This window comes from Urocitellus parryii, chromosome 6 (assembly GCF_045843805.1).
Source record: "Urocitellus parryii isolate mUroPar1 chromosome 6, mUroPar1.hap1, whole genome shotgun sequence".
NCBI lineage: Eukaryota > Metazoa > Chordata > Mammalia > Rodentia > Sciuridae > Urocitellus > Urocitellus parryii.
Window position 1 is genome coordinate 15,581,680 of NC_135536.1, and position 27,332 is coordinate 15,609,011.

The 27,332-nt window shown below is 45.6% G+C and overlaps 1 protein-coding gene across 4 annotated transcripts in view; it reads left to right on the top strand.

Annotated features, from left to right (window-relative positions):
- Positions 1 to 27,332, top strand: part of Foxn3 (forkhead box N3) — a 384,721-nt gene that overhangs the window by 199,994 nt on the left and 157,395 nt on the right. For all 4 annotated transcript variants that reach the window (XM_026394242.2, XM_026394241.2, XM_026394243.2 and 1 more), the window contains one exon: positions 22,766 to 22,881. In XM_026394242.2, coding sequence (XP_026250027.2) covers positions 22,766 to 22,881 — 116 coding nt within the window. The remainder of the gene's footprint in view (positions 1 to 22,765; positions 22,882 to 27,332) is intronic.

Genomic DNA, 27,332 nt, shown 5'->3' on the forward strand with positions numbered 1-27,332 from the left:
CCTCTAGGGGCATTTGTGTGCTGGAACAAACACAGACATGTGTGGACCGGAGGTGGTGGGGTGAAGGAGTGGAACCGGGAAGGGGTAGCGGAGGTGTGGATGGGAAGGTGCCATGCTGTGGGCGGGGGTGGGTGGGAAGGCAGGGTGTCTTCACCTGTTGAAGGCTTGGAGCGTGACCTGGAGGGATGGTCAGAGGTGGTTGGTGCACCCAGAAACTGAGGGACCAGTAGGGTCCACATGGAGGCCTGTGGTTCCATCAAGGGTGACAATGGTCTATTGGGCTGAGACCAGTAAGAAAGGTGCAGGTGTCATGGAGGTCATGGGGGCTGTGGGTGGGCAGACAAGGAGAGGAGTGCATCCCGGCTAGGTCTGCTTGGGGCGGGTTGGGTTGGGGGGGCTGCTGGGGAAGGTGGTGGGTTGTGATCTTGCCCTGTTGGGCTCAGGGCACTGCAGGGTCATCTAGGGAAGATGACCAGTCGGCAGCGGGGATATGGGCTGCACATAGCCCAGCCATGGCTTCAGAAGGTCAAGCACAGGACCCGGGACAGTATTAGTTTACATCCACTTAAGAGCTGTTGAATGTACCTGCTCCGTGTGCGATGCCGGGGATCAAACTCGAGTTCCGGTAAGCACGCTTTTCGAGGCCTTTCCTGGGCTGTGGGCACCGGGCCCACCGGGCTTGGCTCCTATGTCCTGTGGCGGGTGGTTGGCAGTGGTAGAGGGAGTTGGAGCAGCTGTCACGGGCAAGGCACCCGGCGTTGTCGGGAGGCCTTTATGAAAATAAAGACAAACCTGTCCTCCATGCGTGCTGAGGGCCATTGCCAAGTAGGAATGAATGGGCTTGCCTTTGGACCCAGGTCATTTGCAGTGACATTGCATGTCTGCTTGAGTAAGGTGACCTTACTCAAGGACCAGGGCGGATCCAGGTTTAGGGTGTATCCTGCTGGGATTGGGGAGTATCCTGCTCCTTGGGTTTAGGGCGATTCCAGGTTTAAGGTGTACCCTGCTGGGAATAGGTCGTATCCTGCTGCCTGCTGCCTCAGGCACGCCCCGGCTCCTTGAGTTCCCTTTGAGTTCTCATGGGATTAAAAAAATATTTGGGATTCAGAGCCTGGTGGAGAGTGTGGATTTTGCCGAGAATGTGGATTTCCCCAGAACCTGTGTGTAGAGTGCCGGTGAGAGTTCGAGAATAAAGAGTTGCTGTTTGAATCTACAAGGTGTGTGGTGGCTCGTGATTTTGTGCCCAGCCAGACTGCGGCACATTCGGGGTAGGCCCAGCGAGGTTTCAGCCATGAGTCTTCTGTGGGCCACCTCAGGAATCCCAGGAGCAAATAGTCCAGAGAGGAGAATGATCCCTGCTGCTCACCAGCAGTATTTGAAGATGGTGTCCAGCTGTCTTTGTGGTGACTCTCCTAGGTCTTGGCTGGATGATTGATTTCTGGCCTGGCACCTAGAGCTCTGGGCAGCTCTGGGCTGGTTTTGCCCCATGGGTGACTTACATGATTCAGAGGACGGTCCATGGTCCCTGAGGCCGATGAGACCATCGTTGCTGTTCTCTAGGAAGACGTGGGCACCCTGGTGTGTGGCCTGTGTGGAGAGCGGGTGATCACCCGGCCCTTGAGTAGGATTTATGAAGGATGTGGTTCGAGTTGCCCTCATGCTGGGGGCAACTGGAGGACGCATCTGGGTTCAACGAGAGCACTGGTACCGTGAGCTCCGTCTGAGTTTCATCAGCAGATGGTACTACCTTCTTGACTTCAGCATGAGGGTGAGGTGAGGCTGGTATTAGTCAGTTTTCCGCCCCTGTTAAAAACACCTGAGATAATGATCTTCTAAAGAGGAGAGGTTTATTCTAGCCCACGACAGGTGGGCCCTGTTGCCTTGGGCCGATGGTGAGCCAGAGCATCATGGCAGCGGCATGTGGCTGGGCAGGACAATTCACCTTACGTCCTGGAAGGGATTGGGGTGTCCTGAAGACTGCCCCTGTGGTCCTGTCTTTTGAAGGTTCCACTGTCTCCCAGTGGCTCCACTCTAGGAGTCAAGCCTTCCGCACGGGGCCTCTGGGAGACATTGAAGATCCACACTTGCAAGGTTTGGCTGAATCCTTTGACATCCATGAAAAATAACAGGGATAAGACTGCAGAGATAAGCCTTAGCCTGGCCAGGGCTAAAGCCCATGATGTGGGAAAAGGTCTATTCTGCATTTGAATTAAGTTCGTATTTGGGGACTCCCCTTTCTGCTCAAACACAGAGTTTATCCAGTGGTGTTTCATACTCTGGAGCAGTTCTTCATTGGGGGTGATTTTGGCTCCCAGGGGACAGGACCCACGTGCTCTTGGACAGGTTCTTTCTGGTGTCAAGTGAGGAAAGCCAATGTGGAGACCTGGAAGACCCTTCCCAGCACTCACATTCTGAGGTTCTAGAACTTACTCTTGGTCTCAGAGCCAGGGCGCAATTCAAGTAATGCAAGAAAAAAAGTGTAATGGAGACCTCACTCTCTTTGCCTTTTGCTTTAGTCAGCTTTTTTTTTTTTTTTTTTTTTTTTTTTTTTGCTGCTATGACCAAAAGACCTGACGAGAACAGTTAGAGGAGGAAATGTTTATTTGGAAGCTCACAGTTTCAGAGGTCTCAGTCCATGCATGGCCAGATCCATTGCTCTGTGCCCAAGACAAGGCAGAACATCATGGCGGAAGAGTGTGGCAGAGGAAAGAAGCTCAGGACATGACAATAGGGAAGCAGAGAGAAACTAAGCTTGACTGACCAGGAACTAAATATGTACCCCAAAGGCATGCCCCCAGTGGTCCCCTCCTTCAGGCACATCCTACAAGCTTACAGTTGTCACCCAGTTAATCCGTGCAAGTGGATTGGTGCACTGTTAGGTTAAGGCTCTTATAACTCAATCATTTCACCTCTGAACTTTCTTGCATTTTCTCCCACATAAGCTTTTGGGGGACACCTCATATCTAAACCATAACCCCTTTCTTTCTGGTTTGGTTTACATTTTTTTTTATTTTCTGAAAAGGCAGAAATTTAAAGTGCCTCCTCTCATGATGATAAGCATGAGAATTTTTCTTTTCTTTTGAGGAGAAATGACTTTTTTTAACATATTGGAAACATTTCTGCTCAGTAGTGAAAAATCTGACGTCTGATCACTCACAGCAGACAGATTTGTGTGTTTTAAGCGTCTCTCCCAGGATACCACCCAGGCTGCGAGGGATGTCCCCAGACATGTCTGGCTCTGAGAGGAGTCCTGTGGGTGCAGGAGAGCGAGCCTGTGATTCCAGCAAGTCTGGGTATTCCCCAGTGGGTGCTGCAGACAGTCTCGAGTAGCTGTCTCAGCTCTGCGCTCCTGCACGTGCGGCACACACACAGCATCCTGGGAACTCTTTATTTTCTTTATCAATGGGTGGATAATGTGCGTAAGGGAGCAAAAGCTGTTCCTCCGTCTTCCTCTTTCTCCTGGAATCTTCCCTGTTACAATAATTGGCAAGGGTTGCCCTAATGAAGCGTCTCAGGCCAGGTGGCTTGAACAGCAGAGTTGACGTGCTCACAGTTCTGGAGGCTGGAGTGTGAAATGAAGTGGTCAGGCCTCTCTCCTTGGCTGCTTTCTGATGTCTTCACATATGCTATTGTGTCCAAGGGCCCTTTTCTTTTTCTTTGGTATTGGAGATTGAACCTGGGGGTGCTTAACCACAGAGCTATACCCCCAGGCCTTTCTATTTTTTATTTTGAGGCAGAGTCTTGCTAAGTTGCTTAGGGATTTGCTGAGTTGTTGAGACTGGCCTTGAACTTGTGATCCTCCTGTCTCAGCATCCCAACTCACTGGGTTTATAGGTATGGGCCATCATGCCTGGCCCAAGTGCCCTTTTCTTATAAGGACACTAGTCATATTAGATTAACGTACACCCTAATGACCGCATTGTAACTAAATTACCTTTTAAAGACCCTATTTCCAAATACTATGACATTCTTAAATGTTGGGAGTTAGGACTTAAAAATGTGAATTTGGGCACAATCCATTCCATCACACCTAGGGATAGGTAGAGAGTAATAGGTAGAGTGCTGGTAGAGTAATAGGTAAAGTATCAGACTCTACAGATGGTGGTAGTTACTTCTGCTCCCCACCCCCTCCCCACTATGAAAAGGTTCACATATATAGAAAAGTTGTGAGAATAATACTTCACCTTTAAAAAATTAGCATGACTCTTGGGAATAAAGATACTCTTCTGAATAACCAAAACACCACTATCACAGCAAATAAGATGCAAAATAATTCCATGAAGCATCTAATATCTAGTTCACATTCTGATTTCTCTAGGTGTTCTCCAAAGTCTTTAGTAACTTCTTAATTTTTCTTAAAAAAAACCAGGATCATGTAAAGACTTAGGCAGTGTAACTTTTTTTGTTTAAAAAAAAAAAAAGTCTCTTTATTCTCTGGGATAACAGCCCCTCCCATTACATTGATTTTTAAATTTTGTTTTTGAGGTGATCAAGGCCAGTTTTTTTGTGGGATACTGCACATCCTTTATCTGGTTGATCATTTTCATGGGACATAAATCAGTTGGGCCTGTGTCCCTGGAAGTCATACCCACATGCTGGTTGAGTCTGAGCTGTTGAAACAGTTGCCAGGTCATTCTGGATGCTTCTTAAACCATTGGATCCTACTGGGTCATCCCCAGTTAGCAATGCTAAGACGATTAGTGGCCCAAGGTGGTGATGGGAGACCTTGTCATTGGATGGTGTGCTTTCCTTTTGCAATTAGTGCACAGTCTTTGGGGAGATGGTTTGGCACGTGCATGAACTCACTATGATTCCTGCCTGATTTGCTCCATGGGGGTTGTAAAATGGTGACTTTTCCTAAGAAGGAGCTGTAGTGACCAATTCTTACAGAAAAGGATGGGTGCAATCACCATCTCTAAATGGTGGCAAATAGGTCCCTCTCAGTGGGTATCACTGTGGACACATGGGATTTTTATTTAGTCAGAGTTTTATAATCAATCACAATCATTGTTTTGATGGTCAAATTATTCCTGATGTGGTCTAGAGACCTTTTCAAACTGCCTTTATGCCCTTTGAAAATGTCCCTTTTAGTCCTTAAGTACTTATTTGTACAGAAAATATCCTAGACTTATCTTATGCTTTCTATTTCCAGACATGAAATCATCTATTTTTCCAATAAGCCTCCCCTCCCCGCCTTTTTTAAATGGAGAATGGTATTTGGAAACCAAATCTGGGCATTAGGTCTGTTTTCTGCAGTTGACATATCATTATTTTCATGAGTTTACATTGATTTCTTCAGTTCACATTTAACATTATTAGTTTTTCCATGAACAGATCTTTTGATTTTGTGTTCACATCTCTTTGCTTGGTTTCTAATATGGTTAATGCTATTAACACACTTATATTTTTGCTTTATTCTATAACATACATTAGTTTCAAAGTTATGCTGCTACTGTCAGTAATACAATTCTGATTGAAACATAATGTTTCTTTGTAGTTCCTTTTTGTCCCAAGTACATAGATGCACATGTACCAGGACTTACAGTTAGTATTGTTCAAAAGCTATGTATAAGAATTCTTCCCAGGAGGTTATGTTGCCAGTTTACTCTAGTTGTTTGCTTTTATGGTTTGTTCTTTTCCTTTTTTTTTTTTTTTTTTTGAAAAATCCACTTTATTAAGACATTGTTTACACATGATTAAATGCACTCATTGAAAATCTTTTGACTACCATGTGTACATCCATGGAACCCACCACTAATGTCCACATGTGAAATGTTTTCATCGTCACAAAATGTTTCCTTGAAGCCAGGGATGGTGGTGTGCACCTGTCATTCCAGCAATGACAGGAAGATCACAAGTTCAAGACCAGCCTCTGCAACTTAGTGAGGCCTTGTCTAAAAAACAACATGAAGGGGCTAGGATTGTAGCTCAGTGGTAGAATACTTGCCTAGCATGTGTGAGGCACTGGGTTTGATCCTCAGCACCACATAAAAATAAATAAAGGTCCATCAACTAAAAAATATGAAAAAAAAATCATGAAAAAGGATTGAAGATGCTGTTCAGTGGTAGGGTGCCTCTGGGTTCAATCCGCAGACCCCACCCCTGCAAAAAAAAAAAAAAAAAGAAAAAGAAAAAGAAAAAAAAAACCCAAAACAGTTTCCTTGAGCGCATTTATAGTCATCCCTAGCCTTCACCTTGACCCTCAGGCTTCCAGGGATGTACCTTCCTGGTTTTACCTGTTTTGAATTTCATATTAACAAAATCAGGAATAGCATACTTTTATGAGGAGATTTATTTCCTTAGTGTAAATTCTGAAATATTGACCAGTAGTTGGTTCATTTCTGATGCTGAGCAGCATCCTGCTTTGGATGTACAGGATTTGTTTCTCCAGGTACCTGTGCATAGATTTGGGTTTATTTCTAGTTTGGGGATATTGTAAATAAATATCTGCTCTGAATATTCTTATATAAAGTCTTTGGATATATGACTTCATTTCTCATGAGGAAATTCTCAGGAGTGGGATTAGCTGGTCACATGATTAGTATATTAATTGCATAAGAAACCACCAAACTGGTTTCCAATGTGGTTGTATTAGTTTACATTCTAACCAATGGTTTGTGAGTAATTCCATTGCTTTACATTCAGATCAGCACATAATACTGTCAGGGTTTTAAGTTTGGGCCATTCCAACAGGCATGTAGCCCTATCTTGTTATTTAATTTGTCTTAATTTCTATCTGGAAAAGTCAAGCCTTTAGAAGCTGCCAAGTGAAAACATTTTGAAAAGTACACTTAGTGAAATATCAAACTTAAGAGTTCCTCAATCCTACTCTGAAAAGCTTGGTTTAAATGCCTAGAGAATCTATTAAATCAGCACCGAGGTACACCGGACACATGTACCGTTGGTCCTGAGCAGAACGGAAGGCAACTTCCCCTCCCATCATGGAACTTGCAGGGTAGCTGTGGAGACAGACGCTGAGTCGTGGAGCCTCACAGATAAATGTGGAACCGTGACTTTGCTTTGTGCTGTGTAGGAAGTCTGTGGGAAGGGCTGTGGCCGTTGTATCTGGATCTCATCCTCATTTCCCAAGAAGGAGACATTCTGCCCACGGGATCCCTCCCTTAATACTTGTTGCAAAATATTTATTCTAAAATGCTGTATGTAACTCCAGGACCTGCACCAACAGGCTGAACCCTGGGAAATGGACCAACACCCCACAAGGGGAACCCAGGTTTCTCTGGAAGGCTGTGATAAGCCTCTACTTGATCATTTGGCATTAGATAAAGACTCACAGCCATGCTTGAAACACTCTTGCACGTCTTTAAAAAAATGCATAAGCAAACGTGGTTTACATTTCATTTGTTAACAGCCTTTTAAAATTTTGTTTTTAGCATTATGTTTTTTTTTTTTTAACTCAGGGGTATTCGACGACTGACCCACATCCCCAGTGCTATTTTGGTATTTTATTTAGAGTCAGGGTCTCACTGAGTCGTTTAGCACTTCACTAAGTTTCTGAGGCTGGCTTTGAACTATCAATTCTCCTGTCTCAGCCTCCTGAGCCACTGGGATTACAGGTGTGTGCCACTGCACCTGCCTAGCATTATGACATTGATAGCCGATTTGAATTGTTTCCTCAGCCATTAAAGAATCCCAATGTGTTCTCCCCCCACACCCCCATTATATCTTGTAGGCTCCTTGGAGACTTTTGTACTTCAGAAGATAGCTCATAATATTTAAATTAGAAACTTCAAGTCTTGTTTTAATTTCTTGGGGTTACCCTGATCTAGTTCAGAACACCAATGAATTGCAGGATGAGGTTGACTCTTTTAAGTTTTATGAAGTTTGACTGACTAGTGTTCTTGTTAGAATAGATGAATTCATACCAGTGGTTTATGCCAACTCCGGACAGTATTTCAGATGAGAGGGAGTGTCAGTCATTCAGCTGTCGTAGAATTGGAAACCTCTCTGACACTGTTGTCTTATTTGCCATTTTTATATGCCGTTAGAGTGACTTTGAAACATAATAGTGATCCTTGATGATGTACTCAGAAAGGAATTCTACAGAGAATATTTTTAGTAACAACATACTTCTCTAATTCTGTAATCGAGTTTCCATGTTTCAGAGCTTACTTCACTTTTTTAAGAAGACAAATTCTGCTCTTTTAAGGTATGCAATGCAGTAAATTATTATGGAAGCGTTGGAGGCCTACTTTTTCCCTTGCCTGACTTTGGGGGAAATGGTAAGGGAATTATTATGTGCATTCTGTGACCTGCAGATTCTAAAGAGTAAAATTCTAGGGTAATCCGTTTTGTTTTTTCATCTTGTCAGTCAGTCCTGGCAGGAGACAGATGGCAACTCACAGTGAAGTCACTGAGGAGAGTTTGATAGGGGACTATTCACAGCTGTGGACAAAGGTCCAGGGCACCAGCTTGGGATGATGCAGTTACCCTGGGGAAGAGGATGTAGGCTGCATCCGAAGGCTTTCATTCCCCTGGGCCTGAAATGAGCAGATCCTTGAACCTGGAGGAGAAAGCAGCCGAGCTCTGGCTCATGGGAGCTGTGATCTTGGGCAGCAGGGACAGCTAAGCCACTTCAGCCCAGTAGGCAGAGGCAAGGGAAGGTACCCTCTGTCTTCTCTCTCCTCCCAGCCTTCCGTATCTTGCTGATGCCTTCCTTTAGTGAAACCAGAGAGGAAGTGAGTGGGCAGGGAGCCTGTCCATGTGTCCACAATGTCCCCTTGATGGAGGACAGTAGAGTGTGGCTCTGTTGAGCAGGTGGATATATCAGTACACCCACCCGTGCCCATGAAACGGGGAGGACCAGTAACCATTGCAGTGGCCCCCATGTGCCCTGAACATCAGGTAGATGTCGCATCTGACCCCAGCACACACGAGGCGAGTGAGTCTCCAGGTGGTCGGGTAGATGGACGGGAGGTTTGTCCATATCCAAGGATCTTTCATGAAAACTCCTAAACAGAAGCTAGACTCCTTCCAGCTGGGTTCTTTATTTTCAAGTCTTTGATAATTATCTCCCTGTAACAAAAATCAGAAGGGATTCCCTCCTTTCCTTGTAGTAGGACCACCTTAGGGGATGAAGAGGACAGAACTGACCCCTCTGAGCCTGGGCTTCACAGTTCTTTTTGTACCTAGGTAGAGCCTTCCGTGCTGGGTTCCTCTTGGGTACAACTCCTTGGAGTCACCAAGACTTAAATGATCAGAATGAGCTGCTTCTTCTTCTATTTTTTTTTTTTGTAACATTGTAAGAAGACTGTCCACCATCTAGGAGCACACTACAGGATGACAGTTGTCCTTAGGGCTGCCACAGGTGAAAGAAAGTGCCATCAAGCATTGACCCGAGGGAGAAGGGCCCAGTGAGAGCCCCAAGTACAGTTCTTTCTCTTGCTTCATGAAAAGTTAATGAGAGAGCCTCATAGATGCACTTCTGGGTGTTGATTTTATACCTAATAAAGACATGACTTATCGGAAATGTCAGTTCTGTCCTGTGTGTGTGGGGCCCCACAGGCCACGGAGACCCTGTCTATCGAGTTGAATGTAGTGTAGGTTGTGTTTATTTTGCCAGATGAATCCAGTGTAGATAATTCCAGAAGAACAGAGAGTGGGCTGTGAATTTTCTTCCACTCATTTTGGAATGTCTATCAAACCAAAGCTCTTTCTTTGCTTGTTCTCTTTAAAAAGATTTGTCTAGAGTAGCACACAACTTAAGAACCTTCTCCCTGCCAAGTGAATTCGGGAATCTTGGGTCCCTCTCGTTGGTTGGGGAGGAGAATGTAAGTGTTGGCACAGGTATATACAAGCCGTTCCACCTTTGGGGGCTTGGTTTACTTTGGTGCATTCCTTCATGAAGGTGTGGGAACCCTCCGAACCACATACATGTATTGGAAAATATTTCTGGCAGGCTGGGTTTTCTCACGTTGGCAACTCAGGAGACCCAGGTTTGAATCTTGGCTCCCTGCCTCTGCTGATTGTGATCTAGGGCAAGCCTCTGTCCTTTCAGAGCCTGTTTTTGTGGCTATAAATGGCCTTAATAAGCTTCTCAGATTCCTTCATCCAGTTGTGTAGCGCCACCTGAGATATTTGATTACCCTTTGAAATTTGCTGTACAAACAGAAAGGTGATGTTTTATTTGCAAATACTCATGCAAAAGCAGCACCATAGGAAGCTATAAAAAAATGACAATAGTATGTTTTGACTTTGGTGTTTTGTCTGAAATGAATAATTAAAGAAAATGTTGTGTGTGTGTGTGTGTATGTGTGTGTGTACATATCAGAATGCATTTGTGTGGCATTCCCACTCTGGGATGTACTGCCCTTAGGGCAGTGGGTGATGGTGGTGACTGGCCTGGGAATGCACTGTGGTTTTTATTGCATCTTGCCACCTGTCCACCGCAGTGACTGTCAGTGATGTGTTTTGGCTGTGAGGTGCAGGTTCTTGTGTTACTGCTTGCATTGACCTTAGGCAAGTTAGTCAAGCCGAATGAACCTCAATTGCCGTGCCTTATCTGTGGGGTCATGACATTCCTCACCTTCTAGGTGTACTGAGAGAATTAAATAATGCACGTCATCATATGCTCTGGAGGGTGCTCAGCTTGTGGTCACTACTCAGTGTTAATGAAGTTGCTGCTGGTCTTTGATGCTAACTGCTGCTTTTATCCTTATTACTAAAAATGCATGTGTCTACCCTGAGCTGTGAGCTGGACAGTTGTAGGCCAGGTGACTCAGCAACATCCCGAGTGAGTTAAACATAAACATATTGTGTGTGTGTGTGTGTGTGTGTGTGTGTGTGTGTGTGTGTGTGTTGTGTTGGGATTCAAACCCCTCTTTGTGCATGCTGAGCAAGCATTCTGCCACTGAGGCCTGCCCCTAGCCCTAAACATTTCTGTGTATAAAAGTTTTCATGAATAATCAAGCTGTGGCCTTTTCTTTTTCTTTCTTTTTTTTACACTTAATAGTTGAAGTATGGTTTGAGAGTGTGGTTGGTAAGGATGATGTGTGTTCCTGGACAGGGGGCCCAGTTTCTCTGTCCCCCTTTCCCTGGGAGATAGGCATATGAGCCAAGGGTCCTTTCTGAGGTCAGTTGAGGAGAGGCATGAGAGGGTGGCCAGGTGAGAGGCACGTGGGATTGTTGGTGAAGCCCAGGATCTTTTCCCTGGTGGAGTTTCTCTGACAGTCTCTTGGTGGCCGTGTGGCCCCCTGTGGGTGAGCCTGTGATTGGCTCTCTGGAGGTCTGTGCCTCAGGTTGCATTGAGTTCCCAGATGGGGCTGAGGACAGGTGTGCTGCCCCAGGTGCCCCTCTGGCCCCATAAAAATCTTAGGCTCTGTGCCTGAAGCCCCAGTGAATCCTCATGGCAAGGGTGTCCGTTCAGTTCTCACAGCAAAACTCAGCACTTTGGGGGACAAATATGCAAATGTCCAGGGTAGGTAGCAACTCCCACCTGTGGCCCATTTGGGAAGAGGAAGATGTGATAATGACATTGAGGATTGAGGCCATTTGCCTGTTAAATACTCTGAAAGAGGCCTCCAGGAGATTAGGCAGGAGCCACAGAGAGGAGGCTTTGGAGGCAGCGGGCCAAGTGCCATGCTGTCTCTGGACAGCGCCTGGTCCCAGTAGCTCTTGTTGACCTGTTGGAGGCGGGTCGGCAGGTGGATGGACCCTATTCCCTTAATTTTTCCTCAGCCCCCTTAACCCGTCAATCCCAGGATTCCTTCATTCTGTCTTCATCTTCCTTTTCTTTCTCTCCTCCCTCTGTGTGCCCTGCTGTTTTTCTCGGGGGCTCCCCCCACTCCCCCAACTTAGGCCCAGCTCTGCTCTGGTGGCACTTTGCACATCTGTCCCTCTCTTAACCAGGAGCACTTGCAGTGTTGTTTGTTCCTTGCAGTTTTTCTTACTTGGGTCCAGGGTGGTTTCAGTTCTGTCTTAGTAGCATGGTGCCACCACGTCACCATTTGTTGAAGGGTGTCCTTTGCCGTTGGGTCCTTCTGCTAGGAGTTGAGAGGCACTGGAAAGGTGATTTCTCCTTAAAAGTGGGATTGCTAAAGTGAGCAAGATGCTGTGGCTCAAAGACGGATCTGCAACCCAGGGGCTCCCAGGAGGTCCCCCTTGCCCACCAGGAGGGTCAGGCCCTGCTTATCCATAGCCTGTGGCCTCTCCTTAGAAAACACACACTTGATGGTCTTGTTTTACTGAGAGAACCTGGGTCCTGGGACCATTCAAAACCGAAGGCCAGAAATGGAGTGCTAGTGCACACTCTGCAGAATGGTACCTGGCCCGGCCAGGTAGTTGGAACAACTTTTAGTATGGAAATAAGGTGATCCAATTGTATGTGCCAATTAGATAAGATCATAGTGGAGCATTTAAAAATAGATGAGTAACTATGGACAACCAGAAGATAGAGTGGCCCTAGGTGGGCCAGTTGTAACCCAACCAAGGTGTCTCTGCATGTTTGACCATGTGTGCCTTCAATACCTCCCATAAACTCTCTCTGCTGCGGGCTGCCTGCCTGCTCTTCCCCCGCCACTCTGAATGCTCGTAGCTGAGCTCTCTGCTTAGCCTGTGTTAGGCTCCAGGTTCCATTCCCAGCTCTGCAAAAAGAAAAAGAAAAGCATGGTTCTAATGGTCTTTACTGGACTTGAACTTTTAAAATAACCGAGTTTTTATTTATGTAAATATGATGAATGGTGAATGTTACTTCCCCTCATAGCCACTAGTTTTAAGTCAGTTTGCCTTTTAAGCTTAAAAAAAGAGGCAATTTAATATACATCTTTTATTCTGTCATTTGTGCTCTTTGTAATTTGCGCATGCAATTTTAACTTTAAGATTGTAAGTAGGATACAAACAACTATTATTTAAAGAAGAGGGATCTACCCACCTCCAGCGACTTGACCACACCATTGCATATTCCCTTTCATGTCAAGTAACAAATAAAACCTTGTCAACGTGCCTGTCTTTGTTTCTGTAATGAAGTTGTTAGTGGACACACTTACATGGAGAATTTATCCACATATCCTGTGTGTGCATGTGAGGATCTTGAACTTGTGTGATTAGTAGTTGGGCTCTTTGAGGTCCTACAGCAAGGCTGGCATTAGAAGTATAAAATGACCAGCTTTTATACTTCCTGTGTGTTTTGTGCTGTGTTTGACATTCTTGTTTTTGTTTTTTTTTAACCCTCCTATCTCTGTGCTTTTTCTTGAAATGGTACAGTTTTCACTTGTAGTCATAGTTAACCCTTTTTGGTTTCCCAAGGAAAAAGTGGTGAAATTAATTTGGGAGAATATTCAGATTTGTTGGATAAAAACGGTCATTTAAAAGATGCCAATTCTTTGGCCGTGTGTGTGTGTGTGTGTGTGTGTGTGTGTATGTGTGTGTGTGTGTGTGTTTTCACCTTTCTTTGTTAGAACTTGCCAGGGTGGTGGTGAACCTTTGGCTTTCGGTGGCCCTTGGCGGTTGGAATGCAGTAGTGTAGATGTGCAAAAAGTAACTCTTTCCAACTCAAATAGACACCTACTCATCTGACCGCCTTTGCAAGATGACTGCTTCCTGGCCCTGACCCCTGTGGAGGTGACACGGTGGCTGGTAGGGAGCAAGAAGAAGAAACTGGACAGGGTGGCCCCAGCTCTGGTGGATGCCGATCAACTGGTTTCCCGTCCTGACTCCCGCCCCCGCGTGACTCTCCCCAGCAGGCTTCTCCTAGAGATTAATTTGGTTTTAGCCAAATCTTGGGGATTATTTTGGTTTTATTTAGGTGTTAATACAAGGAGATTATTGATTCTTCCTGCTTAGATTGAAATACACACACAGCCATCCCACCAGGTGCCCCATGTCCTCCACTCCGGGAGAGAACAGAGTGATATTCATGGTGCTTCTGAGGGAGCTGGGGCCCTTCAGTCATCACAGCACAGGTATCTGAACACCACGCAAGTCACACGTTGATTGTTATTTCTGTCTTCAGAGGGTCTAGAACATGCCTGTGAATAATCACAGGACCACTGCAGGCATGGGGGTGATTTCCACCTCTGATAGTTAGAGGACACGTCCTTAGGTGTACAGAATGCCCGTGGCTGGGATTATGAGGACCTAGATATGCAGCCCCTCTTGCCCAGGGACTGGGGCTGTGTGCCAGGTGGGGGTGGGGGTGTCCCCACCCTGATCCTGGAGGGAACCAGAACCACACTGAGGCTCACTGGGCCACTGACTTGAGTGAGAAGTTAAAATTTTTCTGTCCCTCCTTCTGCTTTTGGGGAAACAAACACTTAGTAAATTTAAATTTAGATATTTAGCATAAGGAAGCAATGATTATTAGAGTCTTAAAAAAACCAAAAACCTTTCACTTCTGAAATAATTTTGTTATAGGGATTGAACACGGATGTATCTAGAAAAAAATTTTGTAGTCCATGTTTTTTTTCCCTCTGGCTTCCCTCTTTGGTGTACTTGGCTAGTTTCTTAGTTTTAAGTCAGTTTGCCTTTTAAGCTTAAAAAAAGAGGCAATTTAATATACATCTTTTATTCTGTCATTTGTGCTCTTTGTAATTTGCGCATGCAATTTTAACTTTAAGATTGTAAGTAGTCTACTTGTGTCTGTAGACTACAAATGATAGCATTTTAGATAGAACCCAGGTGCATTTAGGAATCCCTACTTGCTGGATATTTTGTGTGGTTCCTTTGTGCATTTCAAAGCAGGGGCCAAGACATCATGGTCATTTGCTAGAATAACCTTTCCCTGTTCTGTTGCGCCCCCACCCCCCATAGCATCTGAGTTCTACTGTGACTTCCTTTGGCAGAGAGGAGAATGAAATGGGTTAACGGCCCCTTACCCTGGGGATGGTGTTAGGTGCCTTGTGTACATTATCAGCCCAAGGTGATCCTTGGAGAAGGTGGTATTCTCTCTCTTATGTGGGTAAGGAGGACAAATGGTCTTTCCCCAGTAACTCAGCAGCGTGGCAGTATAGATGTTGGGAGCCACTTGTGGGCTGCTTTCTTGAACGTTTGCTAGGAGAGTGCAAGAGTTGGTTTGTGAGTTTGTCTCTTCACCATCTTGGAAGATAGAAAGTATGAACCTAGGAGTAAGGCTGGGTGGTGCCAGGTTAGGGGAGGTTGAGGAAGAGAACCCAACCTCCAAGAGGCCAGGGGCATGCCAGAGGGGGTCAGTGGAGGTGGGAGCTGGAGGGGCTGCCCTGGGCGGTCCCCTGGGGGAGCAGGTGCAGTTGACACCTTTGCCCGCGGGCCTCATCCTTTCCTCTGGTGTCCCGTAGCCCTTTGGCCAGCTTGTGTAATCCCGTAGGGTTGTTTATTGCCTGACTTCCTCTGGAGCTGCAGCTCCCCCAGGAAATGGGCCCTGCCTTTGGGTCAGTGCCCTGAGTGCCTCCTACTCTGTCACCTCTTCTCATGTGGTATGAAGTGATCTGATTCAAAAGGAGCCCCAAGAAGCACCCCTTCCTGAGGCCCGGGGAAGTGTGGGTCAGCTCCTGAACGCGGCAGTCTGGCTGGGCTGGCGAGGTGCCAAGCCTGAGTTTTGTGGGAATGGGAACCCGTGTGTCAGCCCCTGCTCTCCCCTTCCCCAGTCCCATGAATCCCCTTTCTCCTTCCTCCTTGAAGGTTGCCTCAGCCTTGAGGAGCTGAGCCAGAGCTGGGTCAGAGAAGGGGAGCCACCAGGCGGAGTGGTACAGGCCCCGTGGCAGGGGTGGCACCCAGAGCCCAGGCAGTGAGCTGCGTCTTCACGGTGAAACACGCCCCGGCTGTTCCAGAAGCAGTCAAGCCTGCCTTCCAGACCCTGGGGACACTTTGTTTATGTTGTACAGAATGGTCCTGGGATGACGATGTCAGCTCTGGGACCCCTGGCTAGGAAGCCACAAGTGTTAGTCGGTGACAAATGAGGGGGCCTTATCAGTTCCAACTGCCACGTGAGTTCAACCCCCTCCCCCTGCCCCCCAGAGCCAAGAGTGCCTGGGCCTCCAGACCCAGCCCTCCAGCCAGGAGACCCTTCCCCTTTATCCTCTAAGTCAGGCCTCACCCCACCTTGCCCCCAGAGCAGCCTGGAGGGCAGGCCTCTCACCCCAAGGAAGGAGAGGCAGCTGGTAGGTTCTCATAGGTTCTTAGTAGGGATTCCTAAAGGCACCCAGGTTCTATCTAAAATGCTCTCCCTTATAGTCTACAGACACCAGCAGAGACTTTCAATATCAAAACTATTAAGAAAATGGTCATCTAAGAAATCAGCCAAGTACAACCCCCATTTAGGAAGCCCTGGACTGCCACATGGTTCTGGACACCGTGGGGACTGCAGTGCGCAAAGACGTGACTCAAAGCAAGTGGCCTCCTTGAGGCCCCACGTCCCTCCTGACTTTACCCGCAGTGGCCAGTTATTTGCTTTGTTCTATTTTGAGCCTTCCATTTCCACTTCCACCTTAATGCATCTGATGCGGAATGCTTCCTTTGGACCATGGAAAAGTAACATCAGGTCATGGAAAACAGCCATGTGGGTGGTTTTGTTTTGTTTTGCAGTTTGCCTCCATTGACAGTTCCACAAGTACCGTGTGCCAAACATGGTAGGACCTCATTTAACGCTCACCACGCTCCTGTGAAGCAGGTACCGTGTCACTCCCATTTGATAGATGGAGAAACTGGAGCTCAGAGCAGTTCAATCCTTTGCCAAAGGTCACACAGGTTGGTTGGAAGTTTTGAAAGAAGATTTTGATTTGGTTCTTTCTGACTCCAGGGTCCCTGTCCACCAAAGTAAGGGCTACCCCTTGAAAGCATGATGATGTGCTTCTCACCGACTTTACAGGTGTGAAGTCCTGTTCCAGGAATGTGGCAGTGTTGTTGATGACCCATGTACTCACAGAATGGTGATTAGTCTGAGTACCTGATTTATAGCTCTGAAGTAGGCCTGGGGAAGGAAAGCAAACTGCACGTGTGTAGCCCTTTCCCAGGGCAGCGATGGCCGGTGCAGCCCAGCCAATACTGTGTAGTATTTTTTTTTTTTTAACAGATGAACTTAATTAGTCTCTGTCTATTCCTCCCTCCCCCTGTTCCCCACGTGCCTTGAAACACTTTACTTAGATCTTCATCGACAGCTCCTCCCCAACCCTGCAGGACCTAGCCCACGGTCTGTTAATCTATGAAGATCCTTACCTGGTTCCTTGGGTTCCCAGACTATAGCGCTTTGAGATTGTGAACCCTGAGCACAAGTATTGGGCCGTAGGCCAAGGAATCCTGAACTGTGTTTTTGTAAATAAGCCCTCCTGAAGCACAGCCGTGTTTATTGGTGTATGGGTCTGGTTGCTTTTGGGCCGCAGTGGTGGAGTTGGGTTGTCATAACAGAAACCATGTGACCTACAAAGACTGAAATAGTACCTGTGGCCCTTTTAGAAAAAGTTTACCTACCTCAGCTCTGGAGGAACCAGCCGTACTAAACCTCAAAAGCCAGAGCACCTCAGATGGGTCATGCTCATGAGCTTTAGCTGTAAAGGTGGGGCGGTGGAGGAAGTAGCGGGGTGGGGGGAGAAGACAGGTGGCCTGTGTCCAGTAAGTTCTTTCAAACACTGTAATCGGTAGATCTTGGTAGATAGAGAGTCTCAAAGGGTTTATTTTCAAGAGTGCTGGATTTCCTCCTCCTCCTAATCGACCTACTTAGTCACTCAAATCAAACTTTGTTCTTCTCTTTTCTTTCCCTGCCACTTCTAATCCAGGGCCAGGTCCACCTGTTCTCCAGAATACACGGTGAGGCTCTTTCTCTCTACCTCCACTGCCCTCACCTGAGCCAGCGCCCTGTGGTCATCCTGGGCCTGGAAGCTGTATCAGGTCCAAAGCATCTCTGAGAGCCCTGTCGCGGCTCCCAGCCCTACGCACAGCGGCAGTCTCCTCTAGCTCCTCACTCTCTGTATTTCCTCCCTGATGGGTAGCACCGTCTGTCACCATCTTATTTATTTTATTCCTTTACCTGCTCACCTTATTTTCCCCTCTGGGATCCAGGATTTGTGAGGTCACTAATTTTTATCATTTTCATTTACTAATGTGTCCTCCTTGGCACCTGCCACACGAATGAATAAACAAATGAGCCAGTGGTTGAGAAGTGGGTAGTGCTGGGAACGGACGCAGCATATGAAAAACATCAAGAGGTACCATTTATTTCTTCTTTTCGCCCTTCCTTCTTCTTCTTCTTCTTTTTTTTTTTTTTTGATTCCAGGGATTGAACCCAGGGTGCTTAACCACTGAGCCGCCTCCCAGCCCTTTTGATTTTTTTATTCTGAGACAGGGTCTCTGTAAGTTTCTTAGGGCCTCACTAAGTTGCTGAGCCTGGCCTTGAACTTGCAGTTTTCCTGCCTCAGCCTCCTAAATCACTGGGATTACAGCTGTGCGCCATCACACATGGCTACAGGTATCATTTTAAATGCATGAAGAACGTGTACTTAGCTTCCTGCTTTATTTTGATGCAGCTTCTGCCTTATTGTCCCCTCTATTCCTCAAGTGCAGCCCTAAGCCTCACATTTGAGTATGCCCTCCATTCCTGCTGGGAGAGGCTTTTATTCCTAGAAGTGGTGAGAAAGAAAAGAACCCTGGAATCCCTTGTCTTGGACCAGCGTTTACCAAATGTTGACCCAGCTTCCCAGCAAGGAGTATGCTACTCCAGGCTCAGTGTACACATACTTACCAGATGGGACAAACACGAATTTCACAGGACATGACTGTGCATCTCTTCTGTTCTTGACTATTCTATTTGATTCTGTTCTGTTCCATTAAAACAAATAGCGGTTGTGACCCATTCTCTTGATTTCGTGACCCATGAATGTATCATAGCACACTTTGAAATACAGTGTTTAAAAAAATAGTGTCTTTCCTCCAGAATCCTCAGTCTAACCAAGGCACCCAAACGTGAGGCCAGTGTCACGTGGACCAGCAGGTGCCTTAGTGCAGGTCTGAAGTGCTGTGGGGCCGTGGGATAGAGGTATGAACCACAGGATGGGCCCTGGAGGCCATGGAAAGATGATACCTTTAGATTTAGAGTTTAATTTAGTTGTTTTTTTTGCAGATGTTTTTCACTTATCATGATATTATAGGCTCCTCTTTCTTTCTTGTTCCTCTTGTGTACTTTTTTAAAATTATTATTATTAACAGAGCTATTATTCCCCAGGTGCTTTTTAATTAAAAAAAATATAGAAACTTGGCCTCATTTTCTACCTTATTCACATTAGTTTTCTCTCAGGATGTGAATGTTGTATTTATATATAATGAAAATGTATCTATAAATGACATTTTTCTTCCTTTATTATTGTGGATTCCTTAATACTTAATGGTGCATGGCCTTCATAGTTATTTCCATTCCAATCAAAAAAGACTGCACATGCTTGCCTTCATCTGAAATGCAGACATTTCTGTAAAAGCTCCGAGTCTCAAGCTTATTGTGCAACTAAAATCAAATCACACCCTCTTTCCCCTGCAAGGGGCATTCAGTACCGTTTTCCGTGGCCTCAGAAACTTGAGTACTCTATCCTCTGCACATTTCCACTTTAAAAAATTGTCAAGTAAACCTTTTTACTATTCTGAACTGCTACACGCAACCAGGAAGGCTTGCAAATGAGGTACTCGCCTAGCCCTCTCTGGGGCTCCCCCCAAGCATGGCCTGATGCTGGCCCTGGAATTGTCGGCATTGACAGTCCCTAGGGGTGTGTCCCCAAGAAGCATTTCATTTGTTTGTTTTTTTTTTCTCTTTGGAATTCCAGCGTTCTAAGTGTGAGATATATTGAATTAGAGTCTGGTCTGTAAATATCAGCAATTCCTAAATCCTGTTACTGTAAACGGTAGGACCCGTCAAGGTGGGAACCATTACTTAGGATCCAAAGCCTGAGAACATTTCTTTGGTTAATGAACATTGGGAGTACATTTGGCCACAAGTACTGACCAAATTTGGAATTAAACCTTGGCTGGATAATCACACTCCAAAGACCTGGGTGAAAGGAAACTTCTAGAAGGGAGGTGGTTACTCATGGCTGATGTTGGCTTACTAAGAAGGGGAAGAGTTATGATAGCTTGTGCCTGGGGTGTGGTGTGCAGAGAAGACAGATAGAGGGAGTGCAAAAATAAAGGAGGATCTTAGAATGTTGAAAAGCTCCCTGAAGCCAGGCCAGCAGCTCATGCATGCAGGCACTTTGCTGGAGGGCCCTCATCCTAACACTGATGGAGCTGAAGACTCCTCAGATTTGATTTAATGAAACGTTGTCCAGCCACACTTGGTCACTTGGTCTCCCTTCTTTTGTCAAAAAGGTTAGGTTAGCCGGCCCAGTCATATATGTCTGTAATTCCAGCAGGTTGGGAGGCTGAGGCAGGAGGATCATGAGTTCAAAGCCAGCCTCAGCAACAGCGAGGTGCTAAGCAACTCAGTGAGACCCTGTCTCTGAATAAAATACAAAATAGGGCTGGGGATGTGGCTCAGTGGTCTAATGCCCCTGGGTTCAATCCCTGGTAGCAAAAGCAAACAAACAAAAAAAGGTGAGGTACATGAGGCTGCCTGTAAGTTGCAGCCACTGTGGTAGGATTTTGTGACTTGCCATCCTGGGCTTTGTATATGTCTCCACCAGTGAGGAAGCCATGACTTTCTGAGGTCCCAGACCACTTGTTCTTACCATTTCCCTGCCTGCCCCTCTGCACCTGGATCAGTTACTGTGTGACAGTTCTGCACAAATCTGGGGATTTACTCCATCTAGTTTTTAAACAGTAGTGAATCATAGTGAACCACTGGCTTATCATTACTTACCTGAGAGGGCCAGTTGTCCTTCTTTGCTTTGTCCTTGGATTTTTGGTGTAAGATTAAATTCCTCTAGTCTGAGAGCCACTGTGATAAAACCCAAAGCTCTTAGGTTTCCAGAAGTGAGACAATCTCATTGCAGAAATGTTTGGATTGCAGACAGCGATGGCCCTCCGTGCAGTTTAGACCATGCTGCATGGTACCGGAAGGGAAGTCCCCTGGCCCAGGGCTCCAGAGGAGCCTTTGATTGTGGGGTCAGGCCAGCCCCGCCATGCTCTAGGAGCTTGACATGCCTTGGCGGTTTGTTTACTTTATCCACTTGTGCTAAATCCTGCTCTCCCTTGCCCCTCCCTACACCTCCCCACTCCTTACCTTTTGGCTTTCTTTAAAAAGTGTGCTGTACAGCTTTTTTCCACAGGGAAAGATGGAAGCTCCGGGGCATATTCCTGGGTAGCCTGCCAGTTTTACATGGAAAATCTCATCAGGTCCCCGAACTCTTCTGAATTTGAAAATGAATGCATGAAAGGGAAGGCCAGGATAGGACTGTTGTATTTTCCATGGTTGAAGTCTTCCAGGCTTTCAACATCCAGATGATTAAGCTGGGAACCTTGGCGTTTATCATAACACAGGCCCACCTGACCCAGACCTGTGTCTGGGGTCAGAACTGCAGCTGGAGCTGGGTGCCTGGGGTAGCCCCAGGTGCCAGCCTGTGACCCTGGCTTTGTGCCATTCCCCTGTTCTCAGAGCTGCAAAATTGATGATTTTGGTTGCCCTGTTTGCTGGTGTTATTGATAGTATTTTCATGGGTGCTGTGGATAAATAAGGTTTGTAAGAAAACTGTTTGGTGAATTGAAGATTGAAACACAGAATTTAAAAAACTTCTTTATACATGTTTGAAAATAACTTTTGTGTTTGGTTCTCCTTCTCTGGAATTTTCTAGGCCTCCCTTCCCCCCTCATGGTCGTTAAATGCTTTTCTTGTTTGCTTTCTAAATGTTGGAAGACAGCACCAATCTTCCTGTAGTGGAACAGTTGTGAAAATAAGGGAGTGTGTGGCTGAAAGCATGGAGTGGACGCAGGTTTAAGTAATTTAACTTCTTTTCTTTCCAAATCGGTAAATATTTACAAATCAACCACATCAACAATTTGGGGACACTGGGTCACTTGAAAGCTTGCAGCTACAGAGCACTGCCCATTGGCCTGCTGCCAGCTCCAGTGGCCACGGAGGCAGGATTTAACATTTTTAAAAATATGCTGATCGTAGACCAAATGCCTCCAGCCAGCCCCAAAGTGGGCCTCCAGGACAACTTCCTCATCTCCACGGAACAGTTTGAGGAAATTTGCATTTTAAAATTTGACTTCTTTAAAGATTCAACTCTTAAGGCTGGAGCAGATTGCTGTGAACTGAGGAATCCAAAAAAATAAATGCCAGATTCTGGCTTAAGGGTTATCATTGGTGCCTGGGATCTTTTGTTTCTTGGGGAAGATAATTGCTCAAATCCATTCCAAGCATTTTGTGAGAAGTTAGAAAAAAACAAGTGGGCTAACTTTTCCATTTTTGTTAAATGGCACTGATACAATGTGGTGTAAAAACGTAACTCTAGTTTTTAGAGCAGAGATAGTTTTTGAGTGTGTCTCAGCTCTTTTTCCTTCAACATTTGAAATCTGACAAAATTAAAGATTTTTAGAAGAGAATTCATATTGTTGTTCAGTGTTGACACTGAAAAATCATAAAGGATTTCCTTTTGGGGGTAGTTTGGCTATGAAAATTTTATCATTGTATCAGCATAATCTGGTAATGACATTCACTGGGTCTGTCAAACTTAATACGAGGAAGATTTAAAAGCATTTTATGGTGTTTTGTTGTCTGAGGATGATATTTAAGTCTGGCCAACAGTCAATAAATAAATGAGAAGCTTTTTAAAAATAACTTGGGTAGTAGCTGTATATCTCCTTCCTGCAAAATACTTGGCACTTCTGTATTAATGCTTTTGTATTTTAATTTCCTTTGCAGAGTATTGGGAAAGGGTCGTTATGGTGCATAGACCCAGAGTATAGACAAAATCTAATTCAGGCTTTGAAAAAGACACCTTACCACCCACCTCCCACCTCTCCTCAGGCATATCAAAGGTAAGCAATACCTTCTTTCTTTGGGGGGGATCTACTGAAGTTGCTTTATTTTGGCAAAGGCAGGCACTGCAGCTAATTTTATAGGCTGCGTGAGGTTTCAAAAATAACTGCAGATAAACGAGAAAGAAATGAAATATTATTAGTAGGCATATCCATTGTTGTATTTCCTGCAAACCTTACCGCTTCTGCTCCTCCCGAGGAACAGTGTTTCCAGAAGGCTTCATGGTGGTAAAATATTGTCTTCCTGAGTAGAAACATTTACAAAGAAAAGCTGACAGCTTTCATATCTCTGGGTGTCACGTTTTGTTGGGATAAACATACAAGGAATGAGTCAGGCGAGCGATGCCATCTTCCCCTGCCCTGAGCAGTGTCTGCTGGCCTTGTGAGAAGGCTTGCTGGGTTGTTGTCTTTCCTGGTCTCCATGTAGACGGTGCTCCTAAGTGATGGGTTTGTTGTGGTTACTTGGTGTTTGCTTCTTCAGGAACTGCAGGGGACAGTGGAGACCTTTGCTCTCCTCACTCCCATGTGTTGGGAGGTTGAGGTCATGAGTGCCATTTTTACTAATATATAATCAGAGTGAAGGGTTAAGTAGATTGTCATTTTTTTTTTTTTGGAAAAAGCATATTAACGTTAGATTCAAAGAAAGAGACATATGACATGAAACAGCATTTTAAAGTGGATTTTATCTACACATGGTACTTGGGTCCTAAGTGCATCCCTCAATATTTCAAAATTATGTTAGAAATGTATGTATAGAAATGTTCTTGTGGCAGCTACCCTAGTCAAGAGAACTTGTCCTTGGACTACACGTTTATGTTAACTGGGAGTGGCATGGTGTCCAAGAGATTTCTGGAGTTTTATAGTCCCCTTCTCGCAGATGCTTCTCCTGGTCTGATGCTGGTTCTGCAGGAGGCAGCACAAAGTGATCCTCCAAAATGGCATTAATGAAGTTCTTGTGCCTCTCAGCCGAGAAGCATTCCATCACAGGCCCTAGACAATCAGTCTTCAGCAAGAGACGGGGAGGAACAGCTGGGCTCTCTGAGAAGACTGCTGTATGTCTGCGTTTGCTAGGCGATTAGCGTGATGGTAGCTATAGCAACTGGAGTGTCTCCATAGTAACGCGTAGCCGAGACAGGTGCAGTTGCATCACAAGGCTGTTTGTTGCCTGGCAAAAGGACAGGCCATTAGTACTTAGATATACGCTGTTGCCTTAGAAACAAATAACCCTACATAGCAACTACAGTTGGTTTGCAAGGTTTAAAAAAAAAAAAAAGGTTGTAGCAGCTTTTGTCTGTGTTCATAAAAATCAGGGGAAGCATACTTTATTCAGAATGACAACTTGAGGTCATATAGCTGTAGGAGATAAAATGGGATTTTCCAAAACAGCCCAGCTGACATTGTAGAAATGTCCAGAAGGACAGAGCCATATGCTTGGTTTTCTCCTTGTGGCTGTAGCCACTCCTGAAATGGAAGGGAACTGGGACCGGAGTGGAAAATTGCTAATGTTCGGGGTTGTTGGGGGAGAGGACCCTGATTATTGAAGTATTTCCTGGATTCTGGATTTGCATGTTCCTTTGTCATTCTGTGCCCCTTCCCCGCCAACACACACACATTCCAAATGGCAGGGAATACACTTCACTTACCTCTCCAGTTTTGCCTCCAAAGTATTTCGTATCCCTTTGCTTCTAGGAAGTTAAGAACATGAGTGTTATTCACTGGGTCATATCATTGGTTCATTTAGGCCAGTATTTTGTTGCCAAATGTGACCCCAAGGGAAACGCAGTAATTATTTAATAATTTGAGGGATTATAGTGGAGCTCTGGGGCCTGCAGGAGGAATGTGTACTCAGGCAGGAGGCTTTCTGAGCTGGCCTCAGCCTAACGACTTCATTTTGATTTTTAATATAGGCATAAAAATACAGACAAAGCAGGGTTTTTATGGGGAAAATAATTTCCACACAAATACTTCGGGTCCTGTTCTGTCATCTGCAGTTCTTTTCTCCCAGTTGAATGAGGGGGAAAGCGTTTCTACCACGTACCCATGCAGGTGCTTAGATTTCACCTCCGTCAAGGTCGCCGGATGTGGGGTGAGATGACAGGTCAGCTTCTAGCTGGCTTCTTCCATGCCTTGACTCTGAGAGCCCCTGCTGCCTCTTCCCTGGAGACCCTCCTGCCTTCCTCTGAGAGCCTGGGGTTTGCTTCCAGAGTCTCTCATCTGTGAAATCGTACTAAAGCTACCAAACACTAGATGATGGTCTGCTATTCCCATGGCTCACAGCGATGTGGTCTTCAACTCAACTCTAAGCCACCAGGCTACTTGTTGGCATGGCTTTAGGAAGATGGGAGTGGAACAAGGTGAGTCATTGAACTGCGACCAAAACTTGCTGAATTGGCATGGTCTGGCCAGGTCCACTGTGATGCTGGGAATCACCTGTTGCCATGAAGGTCACCAGGGAAGGATTTGGCTTCTGTGGATCTGTACTTTGAATGCTGGAGAAGGTGGTGATTAACCAGATGGGCAGTTATTGCTAGTACTTGCAGGTGTGCTTGGCAGGTAACGCTGAACTGAGCCGCAGGTGGCTGGAAGCTGTAGGGAAGATGAGGAATCTGGAAAGACAGCCCCAAACCTTGTTTGCATCCAAATATAAAATCAAATAGTGCCATCCCGGCTCGTGCCTCTGGGTTCTGGTGTGCCCTGTGAGACGTCTGCTGGGTGCTCCTCGACTTTTAATTTTTTATTCTCTTCCCTTTTCTTTTTTGGATACCAAAAAACAATTTGTGGATTGTTTTTTAATAGAAACGCAGAGAGCTCAGTATCATTAGCCATTGGATTAGTTTCCTTGGGCTGCCATAACAGAATACCACAACCAAGTGATTCAAACTACAGCAATTTGTCACCTCATGGTTCTGGAGCCTAGAAGTCTGATGTGAAGGTGTCAGCAGAGTTGGTTCCTTCTGAAGCTCTGGGGAGAACCTGTTTGGTGCCTGCCCCTGGTTCCTGGTGGCTGCTGGCCATTTTGGCTTACGGAAGCATCCTGTTGTTCTCTGCCTTCTTCCTCACGGTGACATTCTCCCTGTGTGCTATCTGTCCCTAAATTGTTTCTTCTTAGAAGACACTGGTCATGTTAAATCAGGGGCCCATCTTATTCTAGGATGACCTATTTTAACTTCTCCAGTGACCCAGTTCCCAAATAAGGTCACATTCTGAGTACCCGAGACTAGGACTTTGATATAAGAATTTTAATTCAATCCTTAGCTGCCTTTTCTTTTTTCTTTTTTTTTTTAAATATTTATTTTTTAGTTGTAAGTGGACACAATGTCTTTGTTTCATTTTTTTAAAAAATGTGGTGCTGAGGATCGAGCCCAGTGCCTTACGTGTGCTAGGCAAGCACTCTACCGCTGAGCCACCACCCCAGCTCCTAGCTGCCTTTTTTTTAAAGAAGGCATTTTTTTGGTCAAATGAAGAGAAGCAGAAAGTAAGAAAATGTTCAAAACACAAGATGAAGGGGATGCATCCAAAGGACGCAGGGGCCATCCTTAAATTGCTCCCATTAGTTCAACTGGGAAGATTGGAGCAATGAAATAAGTGACATCTTATTGCCTTATCACTGACAGCGCAACTCAAGTATCTGTGAGCCCATGTTTATATAAATGAATAAATAAGAGAAGAGGCACATTTCCCATAGAGAATAATCTCAAATAATTTATGTGGCTGTTCTTCCATTTGAGGTGGGGCATAATTCCCCACTCTCTGAATGATGGCGCATAATGATTTCTTTGCAAAAAGTAGAATTTGGGAAGGGGTGGAAGGTAAGTTTACAGTGGGAAAACCTATCAACCACTATCTACCTGTTAATGCTGACATCACAATGATGGATATTGTTAGGTGTCTGTTTGATGTCACGAACTTAGCTCTTCACCTCTGGGTTAGTCAGCTTTCTGCTGCTGTGACAAATACCCCCGAGCTAAATCAAATCAAAAGAAAAGATTTATGTGGCTCATGGGTTTAAAGGTGTGTCCATGGTTGCTTGGCCTTGTCACTTTGGGCCTATGGCAGAAAGTATATCATGGCAGGAGCAAATGGTGAAGGAAGATACTCACCTCCTAGCAGCCAGGAAGCAGAGAGAGAAAGAGGAGGTGCCAGGGTCCCAATGTCTTCTTTGAGGACATGGCCCCCAATGACCTAACTTCCTCCCACTAGCCCCCTCCCCCCAAAGGTTCCCCCACCTCATAATATACCACAGGCTGTGACTGAGCCTTTAGCATGTGGGCCTTTGGAGTCAGATGTGTCATCATTGTGCCACAGTGTCCTTAGCCTCTGGTTGTTTGGGGGACACTTTTAATCCAGATCATAACAGAGGTCTTCCTCCCCAAGACCCGTAACATTAGTCTCATCGTGGGAAAACATGAAACAGTGGTTTTGTTTCGGGGGTGGGGTGGGGGTATTCTCCA